At 36.2% G+C, this 23,483-nt stretch overlaps 1 protein-coding gene across 1 annotated transcript in view; it reads left to right on the forward strand.

Annotated features, from left to right (window-relative positions):
- Positions 1-23,483, forward strand: part of PKHD1L1 (PKHD1 like 1) — a 157,202-nt gene that overhangs the window by 1,139 nt on the left and 132,580 nt on the right. The window contains exons 2-10 of the mRNA XM_059395052.1: positions 1,274-1,363; positions 9,625-9,769; positions 10,750-10,858; positions 11,888-11,945; positions 13,070-13,163; positions 16,487-16,540; positions 17,141-17,214; positions 18,527-18,569; positions 23,055-23,125. Of these exons, the coding sequence (XP_059251035.1) occupies positions 1,274-1,363; positions 9,625-9,769; positions 10,750-10,858; positions 11,888-11,945; positions 13,070-13,163; positions 16,487-16,540; positions 17,141-17,214; positions 18,527-18,569; positions 23,055-23,125 (738 nt within the window). The remainder of the gene's footprint in view (positions 1-1,273; positions 1,364-9,624; positions 9,770-10,749; positions 10,859-11,887; positions 11,946-13,069; positions 13,164-16,486; positions 16,541-17,140; positions 17,215-18,526; positions 18,570-23,054; positions 23,126-23,483) is intronic.

Below are 23,483 nucleotides of genomic sequence, written 5' to 3' on the forward strand. Positions count from 1 at the left end.
TAATTTCTTTTTTTTTTTAAGATTTTATTTATTTATTTGACAGACAGGGATCACAAGTAGGCAGAGAGGCAGGCAGAGAGAGAAAGAGGAGGAAGCAGGCTCCCTGCTGAGCAGAGAGCCCGATGCGGGACTCGATCCCAGGACCCTGAGATCATGACCTGAGCTGAAGGCAGAGGCTTAACCCACTGAGCCACCCAGGCGCCCTGAAACAGTAATTTCTATAGCTTTTCTTTTTGTCCACTTCAATTTTTCCTATTTCGAGAATTGTTACTGGTTCTAATAATACAGATTTGCACAGTTGACATGGAAAACGAGCCCTTTTAGCCACTGTGTATCTTTGAGTTGTTTAAAAGCATAGAGTTCTCCAGAGAAGCAGCTCGCTTACCCCTGTAGTTTGCATAGGCACCTACCTCCCTCTTTCTAGAGCTCTGTTTCTCTCTCCCATACTTGGTCCAGTCTAGCTATTCATATTTGCCCTCCAAGATGCAGCAGGGACAACCCTTCTTTCTAGAAGTCAGCAGGACATGAGCAGTTAGTTGAAGTGCCCCTTCTTGGTCAACCATGGCCCCTCTGCTCTCCTGTCACGCGATACTGTCTAAGCTAAGATTTTGGGAGGTTGAGACCGTGAACACATTTTTATATCCCCAGGACACTTACACCGTTCAATGAAGGAATTGGTAACCATTAAAGTAAGAACTTACTATAATCAGGAGGCTAAAGCGATCCCAGAAATGATCTTTCCTGAAGTCTTACTCCATCACAGAAAACAATTTCTTCTTAAAATGCACCCTTAGATTTGGTGCCTGGTCTATTCTGTTCATTTTCATTTATTCTTTGCATTCCTTATGTGCTTTTATGATGAATGACTTATTTCTCCACGATGTTACTTCTCCAGTGTTGTCTGCTGCTGTGTGGGCTGCTACCTGTAGTTACAGATCTGCAGTTAGTTGAGCGCTACGTGAAATTAAGGGTTTAATAAATGTTTTATAATATGATAATTAAGAATGGTGAAAATGATCATGGGTTATTACCACCCTTTGTGGCACCTCAGGTAGTGCTTTGCATAAAGCTAATGAGTATTAATTAAGTGAATGGCTTATTTCCCTGTCAAGTCATTGGTTAGTACTAGAACCACGAGTAAAATATGGGTGTATTTACTTTCAGTCCCATCACCTTTGTGATGTTTTTCTTATAATACTGTATGATCTGGTACCAACTTTGATGCTTGAAGTACTTGATGCTTTTATCTTTACTGTGCTTTATTATCTTTCAGATGGCTCTAAAATAATTCCCAAAGTCACAGAAATAATACCTAAATATGGCAGCATAAATGGAGCAACAAGACTGACTATCAAAGGAGAAGGTATGGTTGGTTTTTCTTTTCTTTTCTTTCTTTTGTGGGGGGGGGTCAAGGTTGAGGGTTTTTTTTTTTTTTTTTTAAGATTTTATTTATTTATTTGACAGAAAGATCACAAGTAGGCAGAGAGGCAGGCGAGAAAGAGGCAAAAGCAGGCTCCCTGCTGAGCAGAGAATCCAATATCAGGCTCGATTCCAGGACCCTGAGATCATGACCTGAGCTGAAGGCAGAGGCTTAACCCACTGAGCCACCCAGGCACCCCATGAAAGCTATTAGGTTTTTAACAGAGTTTTAAAAGCCGTGAGAGAAATGCCCCAATTAAAACAAAACAAAACAAAACAACCACTCAGCTATTTCTTCCTGTCTGGAGACCTAAACTCCTTCAGATCCAGGAGCCATGGCTTGAGTTTAAGTAGACAGACCCAGATGGCCTTTCGTTATAAATACAAAACAAAACAAAACATTCTATTCTTAAGGCATTTTGGAAGAACCTCCTTATGAGTTTAACCCTAACCTTTGCTCTTTCATAGACTCTCTGAGTCACAGTGTATCCTGTGTCACTGGTGTCATGGTGAATTTCCAGTTTTCCCATCCGTCTCAATTTCCAAATGCTCCTAACAGAGCATCATGGAATAGTCAAATCCTATTGGAATGGCTGATACCTGCATCCTTGCCGTGATTTGACTTCCCTCTTCTTGCCTTAACCATATACTGTAGGTGACTAAAAATGTGTTAGCACCTGTCTTTCTAAAAAGCTGAATCTAAGACTATTTTATATAGGTTTTCAGGGCTCATGATATATAGAGAATGTGTATAGAGCAATGTAATGAATTTGCAAAACAGACCAGACCTCCAAAACTCCATGAATGTGCTACTTGAACAAAATTTATTTGGAGGAACTGTCTTCACATAATCAGAGACATCAGTGCTGTCTCTGACCCATACTTCATGTTTAGAATTGCATTGCAGAGCTAATTTATTAATCACACAAGAACATTTTCTATGGAACTGTAACTGCTGGATGATTACTTAAGTGTTGGTCCCGTAGGACTATAAAAATGTTTTATTTTTATAAAAGTCAGGATGAAAAAATTAAATGATAAAGAAATATTTGACTTAGAAAGTGAGTTCTCTGAGATTCCACTCTCTAGAAAGAACTACTGTTAGTATTTTGGTGATTCCACATGAGTTTTCCATTTCCACATGTCACATTCACTTTTACAGGCCAAAATTTGCTAGTGCATTACTTGTTCTACAGGCTGTGCTTCAGGAGCCAAAGATCCATAATTTTATAGTTATGATGCCCAAGTAAAGTGTTTTGAGCACTTTATTTCCATGATCATGGACATAATTGTGTCTCCAACTAAGAGGACTGATTTAATGAGGAGTCTTATCATTTTGATTATTAGTTCAGGAGTGTTTCTAAATTTATACCTGTATTTCTCAATTGTCTTTCTTAATAGTTCCTTTTACTGAAAAATATCAGTAAAATGGAAGGAGTAGAATCTTACTTTTGGCTTTTTTCCCTAGATATTTCCCTATTACATATACTTTTGTCTACCTGAAGTGTTGAATTATATAGTTTTTATAATGTTTTGGGAAACCCAGGGACTTTGGTCCTGTCTGACTGGCTTTCAGGTCTGTCCTTGCCCCTTCCCACTCTGTGACTGAGGCAGGTTCCTCCCCTAAGCCTCAGCTTCCTCATCAGTAAAGTGGGGTATTAAGTCCTACCTGTTGGGGCTGTTGTGATGATTGAAAAGGATGATGTATCTAAGGTACCCATAGATACTATCTGTTTCCTAAATTAGAGTTTTTTTATTTTTATTATTTTGTTTTATTTTTATCATTATCCTGCTCTTATGTTATAAGTTTGGTTTCATCCTTTAGAAATCATCCTTCACACACTGTACTTTTCCTTTTCATTGTTTTGCTGTTATAACTTTTCGAGTTGGTTTGTACTCTCTCACCCTTGCATTGTTTTAAACTAGAGAAATCCAAACAGCCCCATGTGGTATATGGCAACCGCCGGCTTCAACTACACACATTTTCCATGATAGCAGCCTGGGCTGCTATCAGGAGAACCAGGTTTGCGTGCCTGGCAAGTCTTGTCTCCAGTTTTTCTGCAAAAGAAAAAAAAAATACATCAATATGCCAGGAATTTCCATCTGAAAGCCTCAACCTTTTCTGTATCCAGGGTACACCCAACCCTTCCTGTAATCTTTGTCCCTTGGAGTACTTCCAGAGCTATCCTCTTTATACCCAATTTTTTATTTAGAATTATATTTTATTTTGAAATTCTTTTAGGAGGTGATTCCTTTGTGCGGCTTTTTAACTCTTTGGAATTAGCTAACAAGTCAGAAATATTTCTATAATTTTTTAAGCAATATTTGTAATGAGAATATTTATAAATCCTATTGATTTGGCTCATGTTTTTACTTCAGGGAGATAGGTCTATATATATGACATAAGTATGTAAAAATATATATGACGTTAAATATAGGTATGTGACATTAAAAATATATATGGCATTAAAACAAAGCCAAAAACAATATCATCTTTTGTTGGTTTAATTTTTTTTCAATTGTATTTGTCTCAGGAATGCTGAGATGCAGATCTGTGTTACCGTATCAATTTTGTGACATGTGCCTAAGAGGAAAATAAATACATGTATCACATCCTGAGCCACCCCACAAGTAAAACTTTCCTTAGTTAGTTGCCAGCAGCCCTCTGTGTATTTCAAACTCAGCATGAACACCAAAGATAAGCACAGTTGGCAAAAGGAAAGGGCAGGTTTACAAGTAACTTGCTTTTCTGTGTTTTCCTGTATCTTTTCAAAATTCCATTTTAGCAGTAACTGCTGTCCTAGAATCAAAACTACAGATCCAATGCAAGTGTCTTTCACACGTGAAATTGATGCTTATATTTGTACTTTAGCCTATATTTGATGAGCTCTGTTTGGTTACCGTTTAAGCCTAGAGGAGAAAGTGGTGTTTATTAAAATCCCTACCCTTTTTACTTTTTCTACCTATCATGGATAGGAGAAGTGTTAAGAACATGGGTCTGGAGGAACTTATATAGGGCAATGGCTAATAGCTTTATAATGTATGTTTTTAAATATTGTTTGTCTCTGAATATCACAGGTGCCAGGTTGACATTGCCAACCTGAATTCAAATCCTAGCCATAACACTTACTAGTTCTGTGTTATTTTTAAAAAGGGATATTAACACTGAACTTAAATCTCAGGATTTTTGTGACCAGTAATAAGAGCAAATATCAACCGAGCACTTAACATAGGAGCCAAGTATTATGTTATGCAATATATATAACCTCATTTCGTATTCCTGACAATCCAATAAGTGGGTAATTATGGTCATTTTCCATTTTATTTTATTTTATTTTATTTGAGAGAGAAAGAGAGAGATAGAGAGAGCACAAACAGGGGGAGTGCTGAGCAGGGACTCGATCCCAGGACCCTGGGATCATATCCTGAACTGAAGGCAGACACTCAACCGAATGGCCCACACATGTGCCCCCTGGTCATTTTTCTAATGAGAAGATAAAAATGAGAGAGTTCATCTCTAAAATTTGAGTGGCTGAAGTCATACAGCAAGGATGTGCAGGAGTGGGATGCGAATCCAGGACGTTAGGGTTCCTTTAAAGAGCACCATCCCAAAGAAGCAGCTTTACGAGAGCTAGAGTTTTAGGGGCGTTGGCATTTGGTGAACATCTGGTACCATGAAGTCCTTAAACTAGGCAATGTTCGTGTTTTTAATGGACCTTTTTAGAACGCTGAAAATGTTCAATAATTTAAAAAGCAGTCACACCACAGATGTCTAGCGATCCCAATTCAGCCACTTCAACTAATAAAGGGTTTTTTTTTTTAATTTTTAAAAAAGATTTTATTTATTTATTTGACAGACAGAGATCACAAGTAGGCAGAGAGGCAGGCAGAGAGAGAGAGAGGAGGAAGCAGGCTCCCTGCTGAGCAGAGAGCCCGTTGTGGGGCTCCATCCCAGGACCCTGGGATCATGACCTGAGCCGAAGGCAGAAGCTTTAACCCACTGAGCCACCCAGGTGCCCCTAATAAAGGTTATTTAATATGAGCCTATAAGGTAAGAGTGATTGTTTTCTGAAACATACTACAAAACTACTTGACAATATTTTTTTCTAATATAAATAATATATATACATTGAATTTAGAGTTAAATCTACATCTCTGAGTTTAACATTTTTTCTGGCTTACTGATTTTAAATTTATTGTACTGTGGAACAATGTGGATTGTAGGTAATTAAGTGCTGAAATTCAAATAACTTATGAATTTATATTGATAACCTGGATGCAAAGGAAAAAATTTCATAACTTCAAAAATATTGTTAGTCATCAATTTGGCAACAGTGGTGTTTTACTGTTAAGCACTTGCAGTATTTAGAGAAAAGTAACATTTAAAAACGCACATGCTTTTAGGACTCAGGATTTAGGAATTTTAGATTTTGAAGTGAAAATTATTTCTTTACTAACTTAACTTTATTCTAGAAAATATTATAACATCAGCAACTTCATAGATTTATTCTGCATATTAGAATACTATTAAGTATCTTTTAAACATTTTTATTAGGAGAATATTTAGTTATAGGGTTTAATCAATAGAATAATATCCAATTAATCTTAACCATGGATTTTATTTCTTGGGTTTATTTTGAAATTGAATGTTGTTCTAGCAATATAAAATACTTTTATGTGGCATAAAATTACTTAATGGATATTTAACTACTTCCAAATCTAGTTTTGAATTTTCAGGTATTTATAGTAAGATTAAAATAATTTTCATCAATTAAAAAATAATTTTCTGCTCTGTTTCACATCATCTGTTTCTCTGGTTCTGTTGAATCACACCCATTAGCATGCAAACACACTGCTATTTCACCAACCTGAAAAAAAGCAAGAGCAAAATCATCAAGCTTCCTCTTGTTCCACCCCCTTCTACCTTCCCCCATGCCTCTGCTTCCATTGATAGTAAAATGCCCCCAAAAGAGACCAGTATTTGTTCCTTTCGCTGGTTATCCTCCGATCTTCTCTTGACCCCATATCAATCATGTATCCATCACTCACTGCTGTCTATACTCTCAGAGTAGTTTATACTCTTTGTCTATACTCTCAGAGTAGCAGCTAGTGACTCTTGGCAAGCCTAAGTCACACCATGCTATGCCTCTGTTTGGGAAGCCTCCAGTGCTCTCTACTCATAAAAATAATCTGAATGCCCTCAATTTTTGGTCTCATCTCCTACCACTCTAATTTTCCTCACACATATTTCTCCAACCATGCTTGCTAGTTCTTGAATCCAAAAATATGCTCCTACCACAGGGCCCAGAAGAGCATGTTCCCTCTATCTAAAATGCACTTGCCATAGGTATTCTCCGGGCTTACTCCTTCCAGAATATTTCCTTGACCATTTATGTCACATGCCTCCTCTCTCCCAGGAATAGGGGTTGGGAAATCAGAAACAAGAAAGTCCTGAAAAGAGGCATGTGAAGGTGTATGAGCACATTGTATGAACACAAACCATTCAGGTCTATGTCTCAAGTTAATTCCTGCAAGAGAGGATCCCCCACAGAGGAAACAGAAACACCAGGTTGATTGAATGACTCATTCAGGAGCTTCTCTCTTTGGCTTCCTCAGAGCTTGTACAATGGGCTCAGGAATAGAGGGGCCATGGGGTGACGGCTGTGCAGGGTTAACACCATGGACTTCCCTTCTCCAAGGCTAAGCTATCCACTGCAGTTGCTGATCCCTGACCTGATCAACACTGAGCCCTCAGGAGGGGCCATTCCCCAAGAAGTATACCGGTTGCTAAGGGACAAATTGACTGGATTACTCTACTTCTTTCATGGAAAGAACAGAGATTCATTATTGCTGGAACAGATACTCCAAATACAGATTTTTGCCTTCTCCATCCACAGTGCCTCTGCTAGCCCCATCTTCCGAGAGCTCCCCGAGTCTGAGTTAATGCCAGGAGCATCTATAAAATAGTGCCTCAGAACAAGAAACGCATTTCACAGAGAAAAAGTTGTGATTATGGGCACATGACCACAAAACCTGTGTTACTCTGAAACACGTGGCCTAGTAGAATGATGGAATGGTCTATAAGAGGCAAGCCTAAGATCCCAGCCTGGGAACAGCATCCTGTGGGATAGGATGCTGGCCTTTATCATATGCCATATGCCTTCATCCCATGGCAGATACATGCTCCAATGTCCTGACAGACAGAGCACATGGAGCTGGAAGGGAACAGTTTCTCTCACTCATTATCACTCCCAGTGATCTGCGAACTGCATATGTGCTTTCTGCCCTTGCTGTTTTAGATTCTGCTGGATTTGGGGTCTGAATTTCCAGTGAGAGAATGCTTTGGCCAGGGATGACTTCCAGTGAATGGGAGCTATCACTATGAACTGATCACTTTGAATTTATCAAACATCATTAGTAGCCTACCAGAGATAATCAATTCTGATGATCATGAAGAGAGAGGGTTGCTTTACCTAATGGAGATAGGGAAGAATATGTCTGAAATTCAGGGTATTCGTGAGGGCATCTCTTGGCTTCCATGTCCAGTGGAAACAATTATAGCATGAATAGGCAATTGTAGCAACCACAACTTAACAAGGGTAAAGCAACAACCAAGGGTCCAGATCTTCAGGATGAAGGCTAGTGTCACTCCTTCAACTTAAGTGCTGGCTAAGGCAAAGGAAGTCTACATGGGTGGTAAAGAGGGGCTACCGTCACGATTCATTATAGCCTCAAGAGCAGTTGTGTCTTGTCCCACTAACTCTCTTGTATTAAATCTTTAGCAGAGCTTTTGCCTGGTTACCACCTTGGAGAATTGATAATGAATTATATTTAAAATGTGGAGCTAGGGGGTGCCTGGGTGGCTCAGTGGGTTAAAGCCTCTGCCTTCAACTCAGGTCATGATCCCAGGGTCCTGGGATTGAGCCCCACATCGGGCTCTCTGCTCAACAGGGAGCCTGCTTTCCCCTCTCTCTCTCTGTCTGCCTCTCTGCCAACTTGTGATCTCTATCTGTCAAATAAATAAATAAATAGTCTTTAAAATGTGGGGCCAGGGTGCCTGAGTGGCTCAGTGGGTTAAGCCGCTGCCTTCGGCTCAGGTCATGATCTCGGGGTCCTGGGATCGAGTCCCACATCGGGCTCTCTGCTCAGCAGGGAGCCTGCTTCCCTCTCTCACTCTCTGCCTGCCTCTCTGCCTACTTGTGATCTCTGTCTGTCAAATAAACAAATAAAATCTTTAAAAAAAAAATAAATAAAAATAAATAAAATGTGGGGCCAGAGCATGTCCATATGGTGCAGTCAGTTGCCTCTAAGGGAAGCCTTTTATACTCAGCTTCACAGTCTCTTGTTCTCACCTCGAATTCTAACCACAGCCATGACAGATAGTCCTCCCAAGACTGTGACCCAGTCTGTGCTCGCAGCTTTTGCCTTCTGTTCCCATAGCACGTCTTTGTCTACCGTCCCAGGGCTTCACTGATGCAGTGACTTGAGACATTGAAACCCCTAAGGTATGTGGACGACATATGTGCAGCCTGAATGTTCAGGAGAAGCTATTTCCCCTGGAGAAACCTCAGTTAACCCCCTGGACAGGATTTGATGAAGAAAGGTTTGATTCTTTGATTCTGAGAGGCAGTCATATTTTTCTTGGAAGTTTCCAGCAAGGTTGTGCTCCAGCTGTGCTCACAGCCCAGGTTGTCTTTCTTTAGGTATTACTCTCTTTTGCCCCAAAAGGGTCACCACTCAAATAAACCATATGCTTACAAGTCCTCACCTCAGATTTTGCTTTATAGGAACTCAAGGGAAAGATCCCATCTCTTATACTGTTCTCATCTCTCTTTGCAGTCCATCTGGCCTCCTTTGTTTCATAGTAGTTACCCTCAGCAGACATCGACTCTGATGGGGAAGGAGGAGAGAGGATTTTCTCCAGCCCTTCATACCCTACCTCTGGAATATAAGCTATTTAATTCTGTGCCTGGCAAATAATAGGTTCTCGAACATTACTTTTGTGAATAAATGAGTTGAAGGTGAATTTTTATGCTTCCAAAACGGATTACAACCATAAGGATAAATACAAAGTAGCTTAACTGCTAACTTATTTACTTACGAATATTCCTTATTATTTATTGATGATTCAGGACCAAATGACGATTGTTAGATCTTGGAGAAGAGAATTCTTTTAATAATAATTCAGTGTTTTTACTTTTCCAGGTTTTGCCCAAGCAAACCAGTTTAACTATGGAGTTGATAATGCTGAGTTGGGAAACAGTGTGCAATTAGTTTCTTCTTTCCGATCGATTTCTTGTGATGTAGAAAAAGATTCAAGTCATTCAACTCAAATTACATGCTATACTAGGTATGTTTTATAATATGTTTAATAAGAGCATTTTTTTCATACACAGATTGGTATTATATAGTTTTTTATATACTCTAGCAATTATATTTTCTAATGATCAGCTATTTTTTTGTTTCATGATGTTCAGACTATCTTATAGCTTTATTTCATTCATTTGTAATGCTCTTTCCATGTATTGGCACAATAAAATAAACTCCATATCCTTTTCCAGGTTATTAGAACTATTATCTTATCATTATTGATCTATTTCAGAAGACAAATGGCTACTATTAAATTGTAATGATGCTCCTCAAAATATCAAAATTATGCTTTCCTGTCCAGTTTGATTAATTTCCTTCAAAATCTTGACATATTCATTAAGATTAAAGATGACCATTTTGTAGAGTGACATTTCAAGTTCTTTACTATCAGTCCAGAATGATGTTTGTTATTAACAACTTATGGGAAAAATTAATCATTTTAAATGGTAACTTTTAATAATAAAACAGGTAGCACATATTCCAGAGGATTTCATTATCAAGCTTATTGGCTGTTTCAGCAGCAAAAGCTCTCTTAGAGAGAAATTTGATCAGAATTAAAAAAACAAAAAACAAAAAAAGAAACAACAAAGCATAACATGACTGTACCAAGGTGATGTATTACTGTTTTAAGTGAATCTTCAGACTTTTGTTATTGTATTTGTTTTCCTTTTCAGTAAATACCAGTGCACTTAGAATAAGCATTTGCCTACGGTCCATGATGTTAGAATCTGCAGTACAGAGTTCAGGATAGAGAGCCTCCATAATTTAGAATGAAACTCTTATCATTTAGAATTCTAATAATATAGAATGGAATTTAGCTGTACATTGATTAGAATTTTAGGCACTTTTTTTTTTTTTTTTCCAAAATGACTTGTAGTCTGGGGCAGTATTTTTCCTTAATAGCATACATTAAATAAAAGGGTCATTGCATTCCTTACATGTTCTTCATTTGCTTTGCAGAGCAATGCCAGAAGATTCCTACACTGTGAGAGTCAGCGTGGACGGGGTTCCTATTACAGAAAGTAATACCTGCAGAGGTCGCGTCAAGAGCTGGGAATGCACCTTCAGTGTATATGGAATCTCCTCTTTAACTTTTGGATGATCGGTCTCCTGCTTACTTTCTTGCTGAACTGGCCTTTTATTTTTTAATTTTACCGATTGTTATCTATTTCCACCTTAAAAAATATTCTAGCATGTAGCGAAGGATAACTTCACTCAGTTTTAATCATCTTTTGTGGCAGTGGAGTCTCTTTTCTCATATCTTATTTGTTTCCCTCTTTAATTTTATTAATGACTTAAACTTTTATACATTAAATTTTTTTCTTGCTCATGCTATTTTTTCTCTTTCTGCATTTGTACTCTGAGTTTGGTTTTCCTTTTCTTATCTTCATGGCACTCACCTTCATTTTAAATAGGATCATAACTCTTTTTCCTTTCTCTATAATTTGTAATGCAATGAGATAAAATATGACTGCACATAGCATTGAAGTCATTCAAAATGTAGTTATCCTACATGTAGATATTTACAATAACAAATTTCTTCTAAGGTCCATCCCATATATTTCTAAAAATTTTGTCTATCAAAAGTATTAGAGTTTCCATCACCCTCGTGGGCTCCCTGGGATTCTCCTCTCTCCCTATTCCCATTTGGTGTCACAGTTCTTAAGAATTTTACCTGCATTGCTTTAGAAAATTATCACTAGCTTCATTACTAAAGCTTACTTTGATGGTCTTTATCCAGGTTTTGTTTCTGTTTTGCAATGTGCTTTGTTATTTTTTCTTCATAGGCTTAAATAAAAGAAGGCCTTCTGTAATTTTATGCCCTCAAATTCCTGCTACCAGAGAGCCTTATTACTAGAGTTTGACATATGCTGATAACAAAGGAAGATAGACTATTAAAGTTCTGAACTAAAAACACTAACAGAGAATTTTTAGTGGATAAGGAAAATATCTTGAATAAGCAGAATAATAATATTCTAAACTTTATTTTTATACTTTATGTAAAAGGAGGTATTTTGACAGTTATATTATAGAATTATTTAAATGTAAATAATCTAAGAACCAGAGATATTAGCTTATTGACAGTATTATTTTACAGGCAAGAAGTTTCAGAACCCCAATGATAACGAACATCACACCTTTATCTGGAACTCCAGGTCTGTTATATGACAGCTGATATAATATCTTTTTTGGTTTGTGGTCATTAATTTAATTTTAAGTATATAAAATTAGTATATCTGATAATTTAGAAATAACATATTTCTGATTGTATAGTAATTCCCAATATTATTTCAAAAAATGATTTTCAGTGGTTATATCTGAATCTGCTATAAAGTATTTTACTATCCCCCTATTGGACATTTAGCTGGTTTCCACTTCATTATAATTATAATTATAGCAGTTTATAATCCCAAAAGGAATATGTGAGAATGCCCTTTTCTATATCCTTGACAATTTTAGGGACTAATTTTTTCAGGCATTTATGTGAAAAATGTAGTAGCTTATTTTTAATGTTTCTAATTCTTAATTTATACAATTAAATTTACTTATTTATATATATTTATTGACCCTTTGTATCTCTTCTTTTATAATTACTTGTTCATCTCCTTGGTTTTAACTTAATGCTAGTCAGTTTTCATATTAAGTTATAAGAATTCTTTATATTTTAAAGATATTAATGATTTGTATGTCATATATGTTAGAAATATATTCTCAACTTACCATTTGCTTTTAAATTTTATTAATGGATTTATCTGTCATTCAGACATTTTAAATTCTTTATATTAAATTAATCTATAGATTTTAATTCTTGTTATTTCTTCCTTCATTTTTATGCTATAGAAGACCATACCATCCCAATAATATAAGTATTATATAAATTTATACTTCATTATAAGAGTTTTTATGGTTTTATTTTTATATTTAATTTTTGTTTCTCCTAGGATTTATTCACTTTTTGGGTATAGAGTAAAGTGGGATCTTATTTGTTTATTCAAATATATCTTTCATGACCCAAGCAATATTTATTGAATAATTCATTGTTTTCCATGAAAAACTTCTTTAATTTAAAAATACTTATAAATATTGCTTTAATACTATACATACTCATGTTTTATTGTGTTTGTTAGAATGTTCAGCACAGTGTTAAATAATAGTGATGAACATGGGGTATAAGTGTCTGGATCCTGGTTTCATGAGGAATACCTCTAATGTTTTGGTATTAAGTGTTGGGTGTATGGGTAGGTAATCTTATACAGAACTGTTTGTTTGTTTGTTTTAGGCACATTAATAACTATCCAAGGCAGAATCTTCACTGATGTCTATGGAAGTAATACTGCATTAAGCTCAAATGGGAAAAATGTTAGGATTTTGAGGTAAACTTTTGATGTGGAAACATATTCTTATCACTCAGGTGGGGTATGGTATTCCACAAACAATGGGCTCAATGATGATATTAAACATCACTACAGTGTGAGGGGATTAATCGTGTATTTTCAGCCATATTATAGGAAGAAAAGGAGACTATTGGAAGATTCATTGACATGGAAGCAGTGACCAAATGCCTTTCTTTTTTGGTCTGGCATAATTCTTTCGTTTTCTGTGATAGATTTTATTAATAGAAGGCACACGGAGACAAGCACAATAGTCATTGAGTTAGTTATAGAATTTTATTGCTGAATAACTTTGTAACTAATCTACCTCATTTTGCATATATATGTAACTATGTAGCCTGGAGGTCCATAGCTTAGTCAAGATCTGAGAACCAGAGTCTCCTGACATGCAATTTGGCTTTTTTTCTTCTACTGCAGTTATGTGTGGGAGAGTGCTGAACTAAAAATGGTCAGTAATTTACTAACAGCCTCAGGTTTGAACACTCGTTCCTCCATTTACCAACTATGGATTAGACAGTAACATTGGCTAGTTACCTCATATCAAAAGATAATTGTCCACATTTTGGATTGGAAGCTAGCTTGGTCACTCATCTTTTTGTAGCATAGCTGTGGTTTTCTGAGTGCTGTCTTGATAGACTGAGAGCTGTGCTCATTCCCCATAGAAGGAAGTACAGAATCAGCTTTCAGAAGGCTCTAGGCATATGAAATACAGGTGTAAAATGGATAAATAGATAAATTAGCTAACAGTTCATACAACAATTAGAGAATTTTTTAACTACTAAAACGGTAATATATATGTATGTGTGTGTGTATATATATATATATATATATATACACACACACACACATACACATATATAATTTTGTAAACCAAGTAATTTGGAAGGTTTTACCAAATGAAATCAAGGTAATTTAGGTGGCATTCTATGAAGTAGCATTCAATTAAATCATATTTGTATGCATCTATAATATTGTGGAAATGTTTGTATTGATTCCTTACATATATTAAGTACTAAATAGAGAAATGTTAGCATAAATAAAGATTTTGTTTGCCTCCATATGGTTGAATGTTATGAATGGTTTATATTCTACTTCTTAGATCCTTAGATCCTTAGATCATCCTTTGCTATAATAATGCAAAGGAAACTTAATCTTTAAGGACCTTTCTCCCTCCCCCTACCCACTGTAACTGAAATTTACTTCTGTTTAGTAGAAACTATTTTCAGCATAGAAATTATTTCATAAAGTCAAGAACTGCAGTCAGCAGGGACCTCAGAGTTCAGGCTACCTGGCCCATGTACTCCGAAACCCTGAGATAATATATATAAATGCACAAGAACTTTCACACATCTATTAATGTGAGAGGCGAAGGCCTTAGAACTGTGTCTGTCCCATTTCTACCATCTTAATTGTGACACTAGGCATTTCAGGCATTTCACTAGGCCTGAATCCCATTAGCAGGGAGCAATGGACCATGTACTGGGCAGGAAGCAGGAAGTCAGGGACCCAGAGTGTTCAAGCTGCTTCTGCTTCTCATACATCTTGTCAAGTCAGCCTCATCTCCAAATCCAGACCAGGTACAAATTATAGAGGACATGCAAATACCAAAGGGTTTGGTGCCCACTAAAGAGATTTTGGTCTAAAAGATACAATAAGAAAAACAACAACAACAACTATATATATATACATATATATATATACACACATATATAACTATATATAATATATAATAATACATTATATATTATATATATAATTATATATATAATTATATATATAATTATATATAGTATATATAGTTATATGTGTATATATATATATGTATATATATATATAGTTATATATAGTTATATATAGTTATATGTGTATATATATATATAGCACCAAAGCCTTTGGTATTTGCATATATATACATATACATATGTACGTATATACTATATATGTTATATATACTATATATGTTATACATATATATGCATATATACATATATATACATACACATATATACATATATCCATACGTACGTATATACATATATATGTATGTGTGTGTGTATATGTATGTGTGTGTGTGTGTGTGTATGTATATATATTTAGCTAGACACACACATATATACATGGCAAAACAGTGTAGTATTGCCATTGTCAGGCAAACCCAGACCACTGTGGGGCTTATGGGGTGTAAGTAAGAGCACCGCTGGAGCCCAGCTGTCTGGGTTTGAATTCCTGCTCTATTCCTTACTGCCTATAGGCTTGAACAAGCAACTTAACCTTCTTGCCTCAGTTTTTGTCTATGAAACGGAAGGGTAAAATGGTTGTAAGGATTAAACATAGCAAGTGCCATTGTTAGCTGCTAAATTTATTATTTAGGCGCAAGAAAGTGGGAGTTTAGAAGGAGACTATGAATCCATAAATCTCTATAATGGGTACAGTAACGCAGTGTACTTGCATCACAAACCTAATGTAATAATAAATGAAAGGATTTGTGCGTACACGTTTATTCAAACATTTAAAGTTCTCCGCAAATGGAAGTTCTTACTTTTTAGGAGTTCAGGTTTGTATCTGCAGTTACTTTTGAATCTGGGATTTGTTGGCTCAGAAGCCAACAAATTTATTTGTTGTTGTTTATTCTGAGTGTGGCAAGCACAGGACCTGTGGGTCCTGCCTGCAAGTTTTCAATGGCATCAGGTTCGAACACCCCTAAAGCCGTAGCAGACCTGGTCAGCTGGGGAACTCTGAAGGCAGTATTTCTCCGCAGCCGAATCCTGCCTCTTCTCAGCTCCAGATTTCTGTTTCAAAGGCACTGAGGATATTAGTTGCTCTCTTCATCCTAATTATTCCGTGGGGCTTGGCTATGGCCCTCCTTTAATTCCTGCCTATAGTTTGAAACTTACTGTGTGTTACAAATCATAAAACTCTGTTTTGTATTTGAGTTCATTGATCTGCAAGTAGAAGGGTCCCCATTAGCTATTTCCACATTGTCTCTTCCTGTAGTATTATCACTTTCTAACACACCAAATATCCTATGATTATCATGCCTATTATCAGGTCTCCCCTCCCCCGCATTAGAATGTCAGTCCCACAAGGGCAGGATTTTGTTTTCTTCCCTGATGTGTGCCAGTATCTACAGCAGAGACTGCAACATAATAGGTAATATAATAGGTGTTTGTTGAATGAATGTGTGATAGATAATAATAAGTGATTGAGAGAAAAATATAAGGTGTTAGTGAACTTGGTGGGAAGAAAGCATTTTGAAATGATTTACTAAACATAACTTCATCTTTTCCAATAAAATATTTATACAGAGTTTATGTTGGAGGAATGCCCTGTGAACTTCTCATACCACAGTCTGATAATTTGTAAGTTACTCAAATAATTTTCTTTAGAAAATAAATAGAAGATATAAACATACCAGTTTAAGTAGTAATGTCTAGCAATACTGTATAGCTGAATCCTTTAAATACAGAATAAATTATAATGTTTTATATAGTAAGTTAGTAATCATTTATATAGGTAGATGTAACCTGATATCCCCTACTGTCTCCAGTGGAACACAATATGAAATGTTATTTAGATTATTATGTTTTGAGATATTTTGAGAAATATCTTTATTGCATAATTGTTTCACTTGGTATTATTTAAAAGTATCTAAGAGGAATATCAATGGTGGTAGCCAAATTAACTACAAAATATTTAATGGTAAAAGGAAGCTTTATGCAAGTATCTCCAACCGAGGCTGGGAAAAATTTTCACAGAAATTTTTGTTGTAGGGACAGTTTCTAACCTGATACATGTTCAAAGTCCATAAGGTGTTTTTAAGGGAAACAGTAATTTACTTAATTAATTAATTTATTTGCCAATAAGTACATCTTTGTTATATAAATACTTAAGAAGGGAAACAGTATTTTAGAACTGTAGTGTCAATATAAACTTTAAAATTAACATATATATTTTGTTAGGTACGGTCTAAAATTAGATCATCCAAATGGAGACATGGGTTCTATGGTGTGTAAGACGACTGGAACTTACATTGGTAAATGTTGATCACCATTCTTCCTAATTCTCAGAAATGCCTGACTGTTTCCTTGTTTTGTATTCTCTTAGATCTCCCCGGCAGCTTTATCCCTTTCTTTAAAATTAACATTTCCTCTTTACCTTGGCTTCTTTTCAGTTTCATGTAAGCATGTATAAATTACTTTTTTCCTAAGGTTTACGTTTAAGATAAACTTCTTCAAATTTCTTTTCTTCTCTTTTTTCTTTTTATTCTTCTGTCATCCAGAAAATTCCACTTACTAATTTAGCTGTTTTCCCTGTAGTCTTAATTTTATGTTGTTTCTTCCCCCTTGCTCTGTGTACTCCAGGCACTTAGACCTTATAGTCCTTTTTTTTTTTTTCCAGTGTTATGTTGACATCAATCATTATATGAGTTTAAGTCATATAACATGATGGCTTCATTTACGTATATTGTGAAAGGATTCCCGCAATAGGGTCAGCTAGCATCGATCATAATCTTTTAGTTCTAGAATGGACTTCATTTTATTTTGTCTCAGAGCCTTTTGCAAGCCTCCCATCCTGAGAATTTCAGAAAAAAAGTCATGTCATTGAAAAAGCCTTCCCTAATGCCCTGCCTTCCACTCTCCAAATTCACTCTCCTTTTCTTTGATAGCTTTATCATGGTTTTTTTTTTAAGATTTTATTTATTTATTTGTCAGAGAGAGAGAGAGAGAGAGAGCGAGTGAGCACAGGCAGACAGAGAGGCAGGCAGAGGCAGAGGGAGAAGCAGGCTCCCTGCCGAGCAAGGAGCCCGATGCGGGGCTCCATCCCAGGACGCTGGGATCATGACCTGAGCTGAAGGCAGCTGCTTAACCAACTGAGCCACCAAGGCGTCCCTTTATCATGGTTTTTAGTTCTCTCTGTCACTGCTCTTGATTGACTGAATCCCACCCCCCCCACCATGCTCAGTTAGGAAAAGAGCAATCTTGTGCTCACCCTGCATGGCCCAACCCCCCAGCAGAGTGTCTCCTCTGATTAAGTAGCTGTTGAAAGAATGAAAGAAATTTGAGGGCAGATGGTTATGTTTATGTTGTTTTTATCATTCTTCATTCATTATTATATTTCATCAAGTTTTTCTACTTATAGCCTTGAGACATCTTCGTATGTGTATTTTAAAATGCCAGACACTTGTTTCAGATAGTTTCATTGTCATGTCTTTAAGGATTAATAAATGGTTGTATAATTACAGTTTTAATTTTAAGTTTCTTTGCTTTTAAATCAGCTTTATAATACATAGTTCTTGTTCTCCTGTGATTGGGAATTTAATTAATTGTGTATTTAATTAATTCCAGGTCATCACAATGTCAGCTTCATCTTGGATAGTGATTATGGAAGGTGGGTCATTTTGTAAATAATAATTTCCATAATGGATTCAACTGGGTAAATAAAATAAAAGTATATGTTTACTTTGTGCTATAGATCCGGAGATTAAAAAACTAATCACTTCCTTCCCCCAAATTAACATTTAAGGGGTCTATCACTCCCTTTCTCTACTTTGTGCCTCAGACACAGCCTTTCAACTGTTGGGAACTTTAGCATTACCTAAACAACAAATCAGTTTTTTTTTTTAATATTTTATTTATTTATTTGACAGACAGAGATCACAAGTAGGCAGAGAGGCAGGCAGAGAGAGAGGAGGAAGCAGGCTCCCCGCTGAGCAGAGAGCCCAATATGGGGCTGGATCCTAGGACCCTGGGATCATGACCTGAGCCGAAAGCAGAGGCTTTAACCCACTGAGCCACCCAGGCACCCCAACAAATCAGTCTTTGATTGTGATATTGAAAGGGTTCTTTTTATGTCTTACAGCTCTTCTAACTTAATTGTCATTCTTTTGATAACCAAATAGTTCAGTTTTGATTTGAACTAATGTAAGAATAAATTAAATCCCATGGTTAATACCTGATGAAAATGTTCATTTAAAGTATCAAGACATATGGAATGATGAAAGATAGTAGTTACAGCTCACAATTGTCCTTCTTAGCACCATATGTTAATAACTTCTATTCACAATTTTTTAATAAAGCTAGAAATCGGTTCCAGATAGCCTACATCCTAATTTCACTAAGAGAGATTACCATATGTTTAAGAAATACCAGAATATGCAAATCTCAACACATGTTGCAAACCTCCTATCATAGATAATTGTATTACAGAACATTTCGTGAGAGGCATGGTACTAAGCACTTCAGGTATATTGTCTGGTTGAAGACTCCCAAAGATTCTATAAAGTTGAGTGTTATCATCCCCTCTGTGTTGCACACTGGGAAAAGTGAGATTCAGGAAAGTTGAATAATTTGCCCATGGATATCCAGGTAGTTGGAAGAACAGCCGAGCTCCAGACCCTGAGCATTTCTTCCAGGGCTCTGCCAAAGTGATGAAGTTTTAGAATATAAGTGAGGTTCAATGCGATGAGGTCTGGAGCCGATGACCAAGAAAGAGTTCTTGAGACCTCTTTGGTGCAGAATGGTGGTTTATTAAAGCACGGGGACAGGACCCGTGGCCAGGAAGAGCTGCTATCCCGGGGTTGTGAGGAATGGTCCATTACATACTTGCAAGTTGGGAGGGGGTCAGGAATAGCATAAGTCTCTAAGGAATTTTGGAAGCAAGGTTTGCAGGACCTTGTGGGGCTAGCTGTTGTTGGGAAAAGGTCATATTACCATCTAATAGGACCTTAGTCATGAGACCCTTCAGAGAGATATATATATATATATATATATATATATATCGGTGGGCCATACGCTTGGGGATGATTGCCAGCACGTATCTTGGAGGGTTTAGAGATAAAGGAAGTTTCCAAAGCAATGTTTATATATTAAAGTAGACCCACAGGATCCTGTTTGGGGGTGAGAGGGGGTCAGACTAGGATTGCTTTTTGCTCTTAGCAAAATATTCAGGTGGAGGTAGTTGAGTGCCTAGAGGAATGTCACTCTGCCTGTTTCAAGGACTTGTCAGTGGGCTCTAGATAGGAAGGAAATTTAATAACTTTTCTTCTGCCTCTGCTTCCACATCAGAGGGTCTCAGCCATAGAACCACATCTCCTTACTACTTAACATCCTGACACAGGATTCTTTAAGCATGGTAGGGTTACAGCTCTTTTCTGTGCATTTGCAAATGTATGGGGGGTATTTGTTGGCTGTCATAGTAACTGGGGCATGCTAATGGCTTTTCTTGGACAGGACTGAGATGCTCCAAACCTAAATGAATTATTCTGCCCAAAAATGTGATAGTGTGTCCCTATGAGAAAATGAGCTGATTAATAGAAATCCAAATAAATCACAATATTTAGCCATCCAACACTAATATATCTGTAGTAGATCAATGATAGGATATATCTGTGGATTTTTTTGTGTTTGTTTCTGAAGAGAGATAAATGATTAGAAAAGATTGAAAAAGATTAAAAAGATTGAGAAGAATGGTAATATAACAATCAAAGTAGATGTTATTCCTGGTTAATGTTCACGGACTGCAAGAGAAGGATGATACTTGGTCCCTGCGTGCATGCGGCTGCTATTGGGGTGGTGAGCCCAAATCCATCGTCATTATATTTGAGGATCTTCTGGTTCCAGACACCTGGAGGCAATAGGTTATAACAAAATGATGACTGGGTTGCACACTTTCTTATAGACCAATGTAGACTGGACAAAAACCCATGAAGAATATTATAACTCAAGGGCAAACCATTGTGGATGGTATGTAAATGGTATAAGATTCACCTTTGTGATTTACATGGGACAAATGACTTAGAGTCTCATGATTTACCAGTTATTTTCTGCAAGGACTCACCTACACACATACAACTTGATACGAATAAGGCAATAGGATTTTGTTGAAAATATTAGAAAATCATGTTAGAAGCAATAGTTATTGAGTGTTAAATGATTTCCTGAACTACGTATACTTTTTATTTTTAATGCTCTCATTGTCGTTCTTCTTCAGGTGAAAAAGATGAATTCTTAGTTCTCAGTCTGTATGAAAGGTACTAATCACCAAATCCATCATATATTTCTCAAAGAAATGATTATCCAAAAATAGGTTTGAGCGATCAAGCTTGAATGTGATTGATAAGTATATATAAATCAATGTGTTGCATTCACATGCTGTGAAACTTTCCATTTTAAAAAGCCAGCAAACTTGCACATAATATAGGCAAAAATATAGCTTAAAATAGCTGGTTCTGTGATCTTGACTTATAATTCTTTTTCTTAAAGCCAGTGGCTGTTCTTTTGTATTAATGTCTCAGAACTGAGGAAACTGTGTTTCTATATAAAACAATCGTAGGAATTTGAGATAACTGTTAAAAATATGGCATTTACTACTTAAAAGCCTAGTTTCATGATTACATGGCATTTAAAAAAATGTTAAATCATTCTTTAAATTTAAAAAAAATCCATATTATACAAATTTCAGGACCGTTCCTGAATATCAAATGAACCAATTAAAGTCCATTGTGGCTCCCGTTCTGTATTTCTTTTAATAGCTAACCTTCTCTCCTCAATTACCCCAAGTTCAAACAACAGCTGTTCCAAACTGATAAGGTTTAGATGAGGCTGCCTTAATTGAGAAATGCCTAGTCATTATCAATGAATTAGTGAAAATCACCTCAGTGTCATACCAAATAAATTACATTCAAATTTTATTTCAGGAGACAATTTTCCTACCAACTTGAGAAGCAGGGTTAATTTTTCAGATGCAGAATCTGACCACAGACAATATTGTTGGAGCTGGCATCATTTCAGATCTCTGAGAAATCAACTGAAAGGCTTGTAACATACCAATATAAATCCAGTATGAACTTCTTAAGTAACTAATTTAGCATGCAGGATTTCCAGAGACTCTTTAGTCTTGCAAATGCATGTTATAGTGGTTGGGTTAGATTTATAGGAATTTACTGTTGGTCTCAACCACGAGATCTGCATTATCCTTTTAGATTCCAGTTCAGTATGTTATAAATGTAATGGATGGACTTTGAGTCTTAACATTTGAATTTCTTAACTTCTCTATTATGAATTTCATTGAGGTAATTAAGGAAACAGTATTTAATTTCCAGGATCAGATTCCCTCCCTTCCTTGCTCTCCAGGCTATGAAGTGTATGTCTATATCCATCAAAAAATATGAATAGGTTCTGTATTTATTGAGGATGATTTAACTCTGGTGGATTATGGTTAACCCGCTTTCATTCCTCGTGCTCTCATGCAAATTAGTGGCAGGAGAAAACTGTGTAAGACACAGGTGAGGAGCCAGGGTTCAGGACTCCAACTGCCTGGCTTCAAGTTCTATTTCTGCCACTTACTGTCTTTGTGATCTTGAGTAAGATAAATAGATTCTCTGAGCTGTACCTACCTCATGGGGTTAATGTAAGGATACAATGGTATAATGAATTAAAGGCTTTAAAAAATCTTAGGTTAAAACTTAAAAACTTTGCATGATATTTAAGTGTTCAGTAATGTTAGTTATTCTGATGTTAAATGGATTATAAGAGAGGAGAGAGGAGGGCCGGTAACACAAACACCTTCAGGAAGGGGAATCCTGCTTTTTTTCTGTCAATATGAATTCTTTATTGAGGTATACTTTGCATATGATATTGTAATTTAAGTGTGTAGTTCAGTAAGGTCTGACCAATGACTATTTGAGTATCTACTTGTATATTTGTGTAACCAGTAACTGTATCAAGATATAGAACATTTTTATCTGCCCCAAATGTTCTGTCCAGCTCCTTTGCAAATTATGACATGATTTATACCACTTAAAAAAAATAACATTTTCCTGAAATAAAGTTTTTTAAAGTAAGGATTTTTACTTTTTTTTTTTTTTTTACACAGGAGTTTCCCACAAAAAATGGCGTATTTTGTTTCTTCTCTAAATAAAATTTCAATGTTTCAAACATATGCAGGTATGTGAACCCTCTCACTCTATGTGTGTGTGTATGTGTGTATGACAGAGAGAGAAAGAAAAAGAATGAAACAGAGAGACGTGTGTACCTTATTTCATCATCAATGACAATAAGGACTTAAGGCATAGTATATTATTTTATGTACTGCTAGGAAAGGAGAAACACACAAGATAGAGAGTCTAATAGGAAGCTCTGACATTAAGCTAGGACCCAGCAAGCTATATTTTTAATATAAGACTGATTGAGAAACTGGCTCATCACTCCAAAAGAGACAGAAGGGAAACTTGCACATCTCCACTTGGACCGTTGGTGGAGGGAGGGAAAAAAATATCTCCACTGTCCAATTAAGCTACAAGGC

This window comes from Mustela nigripes, chromosome 3, assembly GCF_022355385.1.
Source record: "Mustela nigripes isolate SB6536 chromosome 3, MUSNIG.SB6536, whole genome shotgun sequence".
NCBI lineage: Eukaryota > Metazoa > Chordata > Mammalia > Carnivora > Mustelidae > Mustela > Mustela nigripes.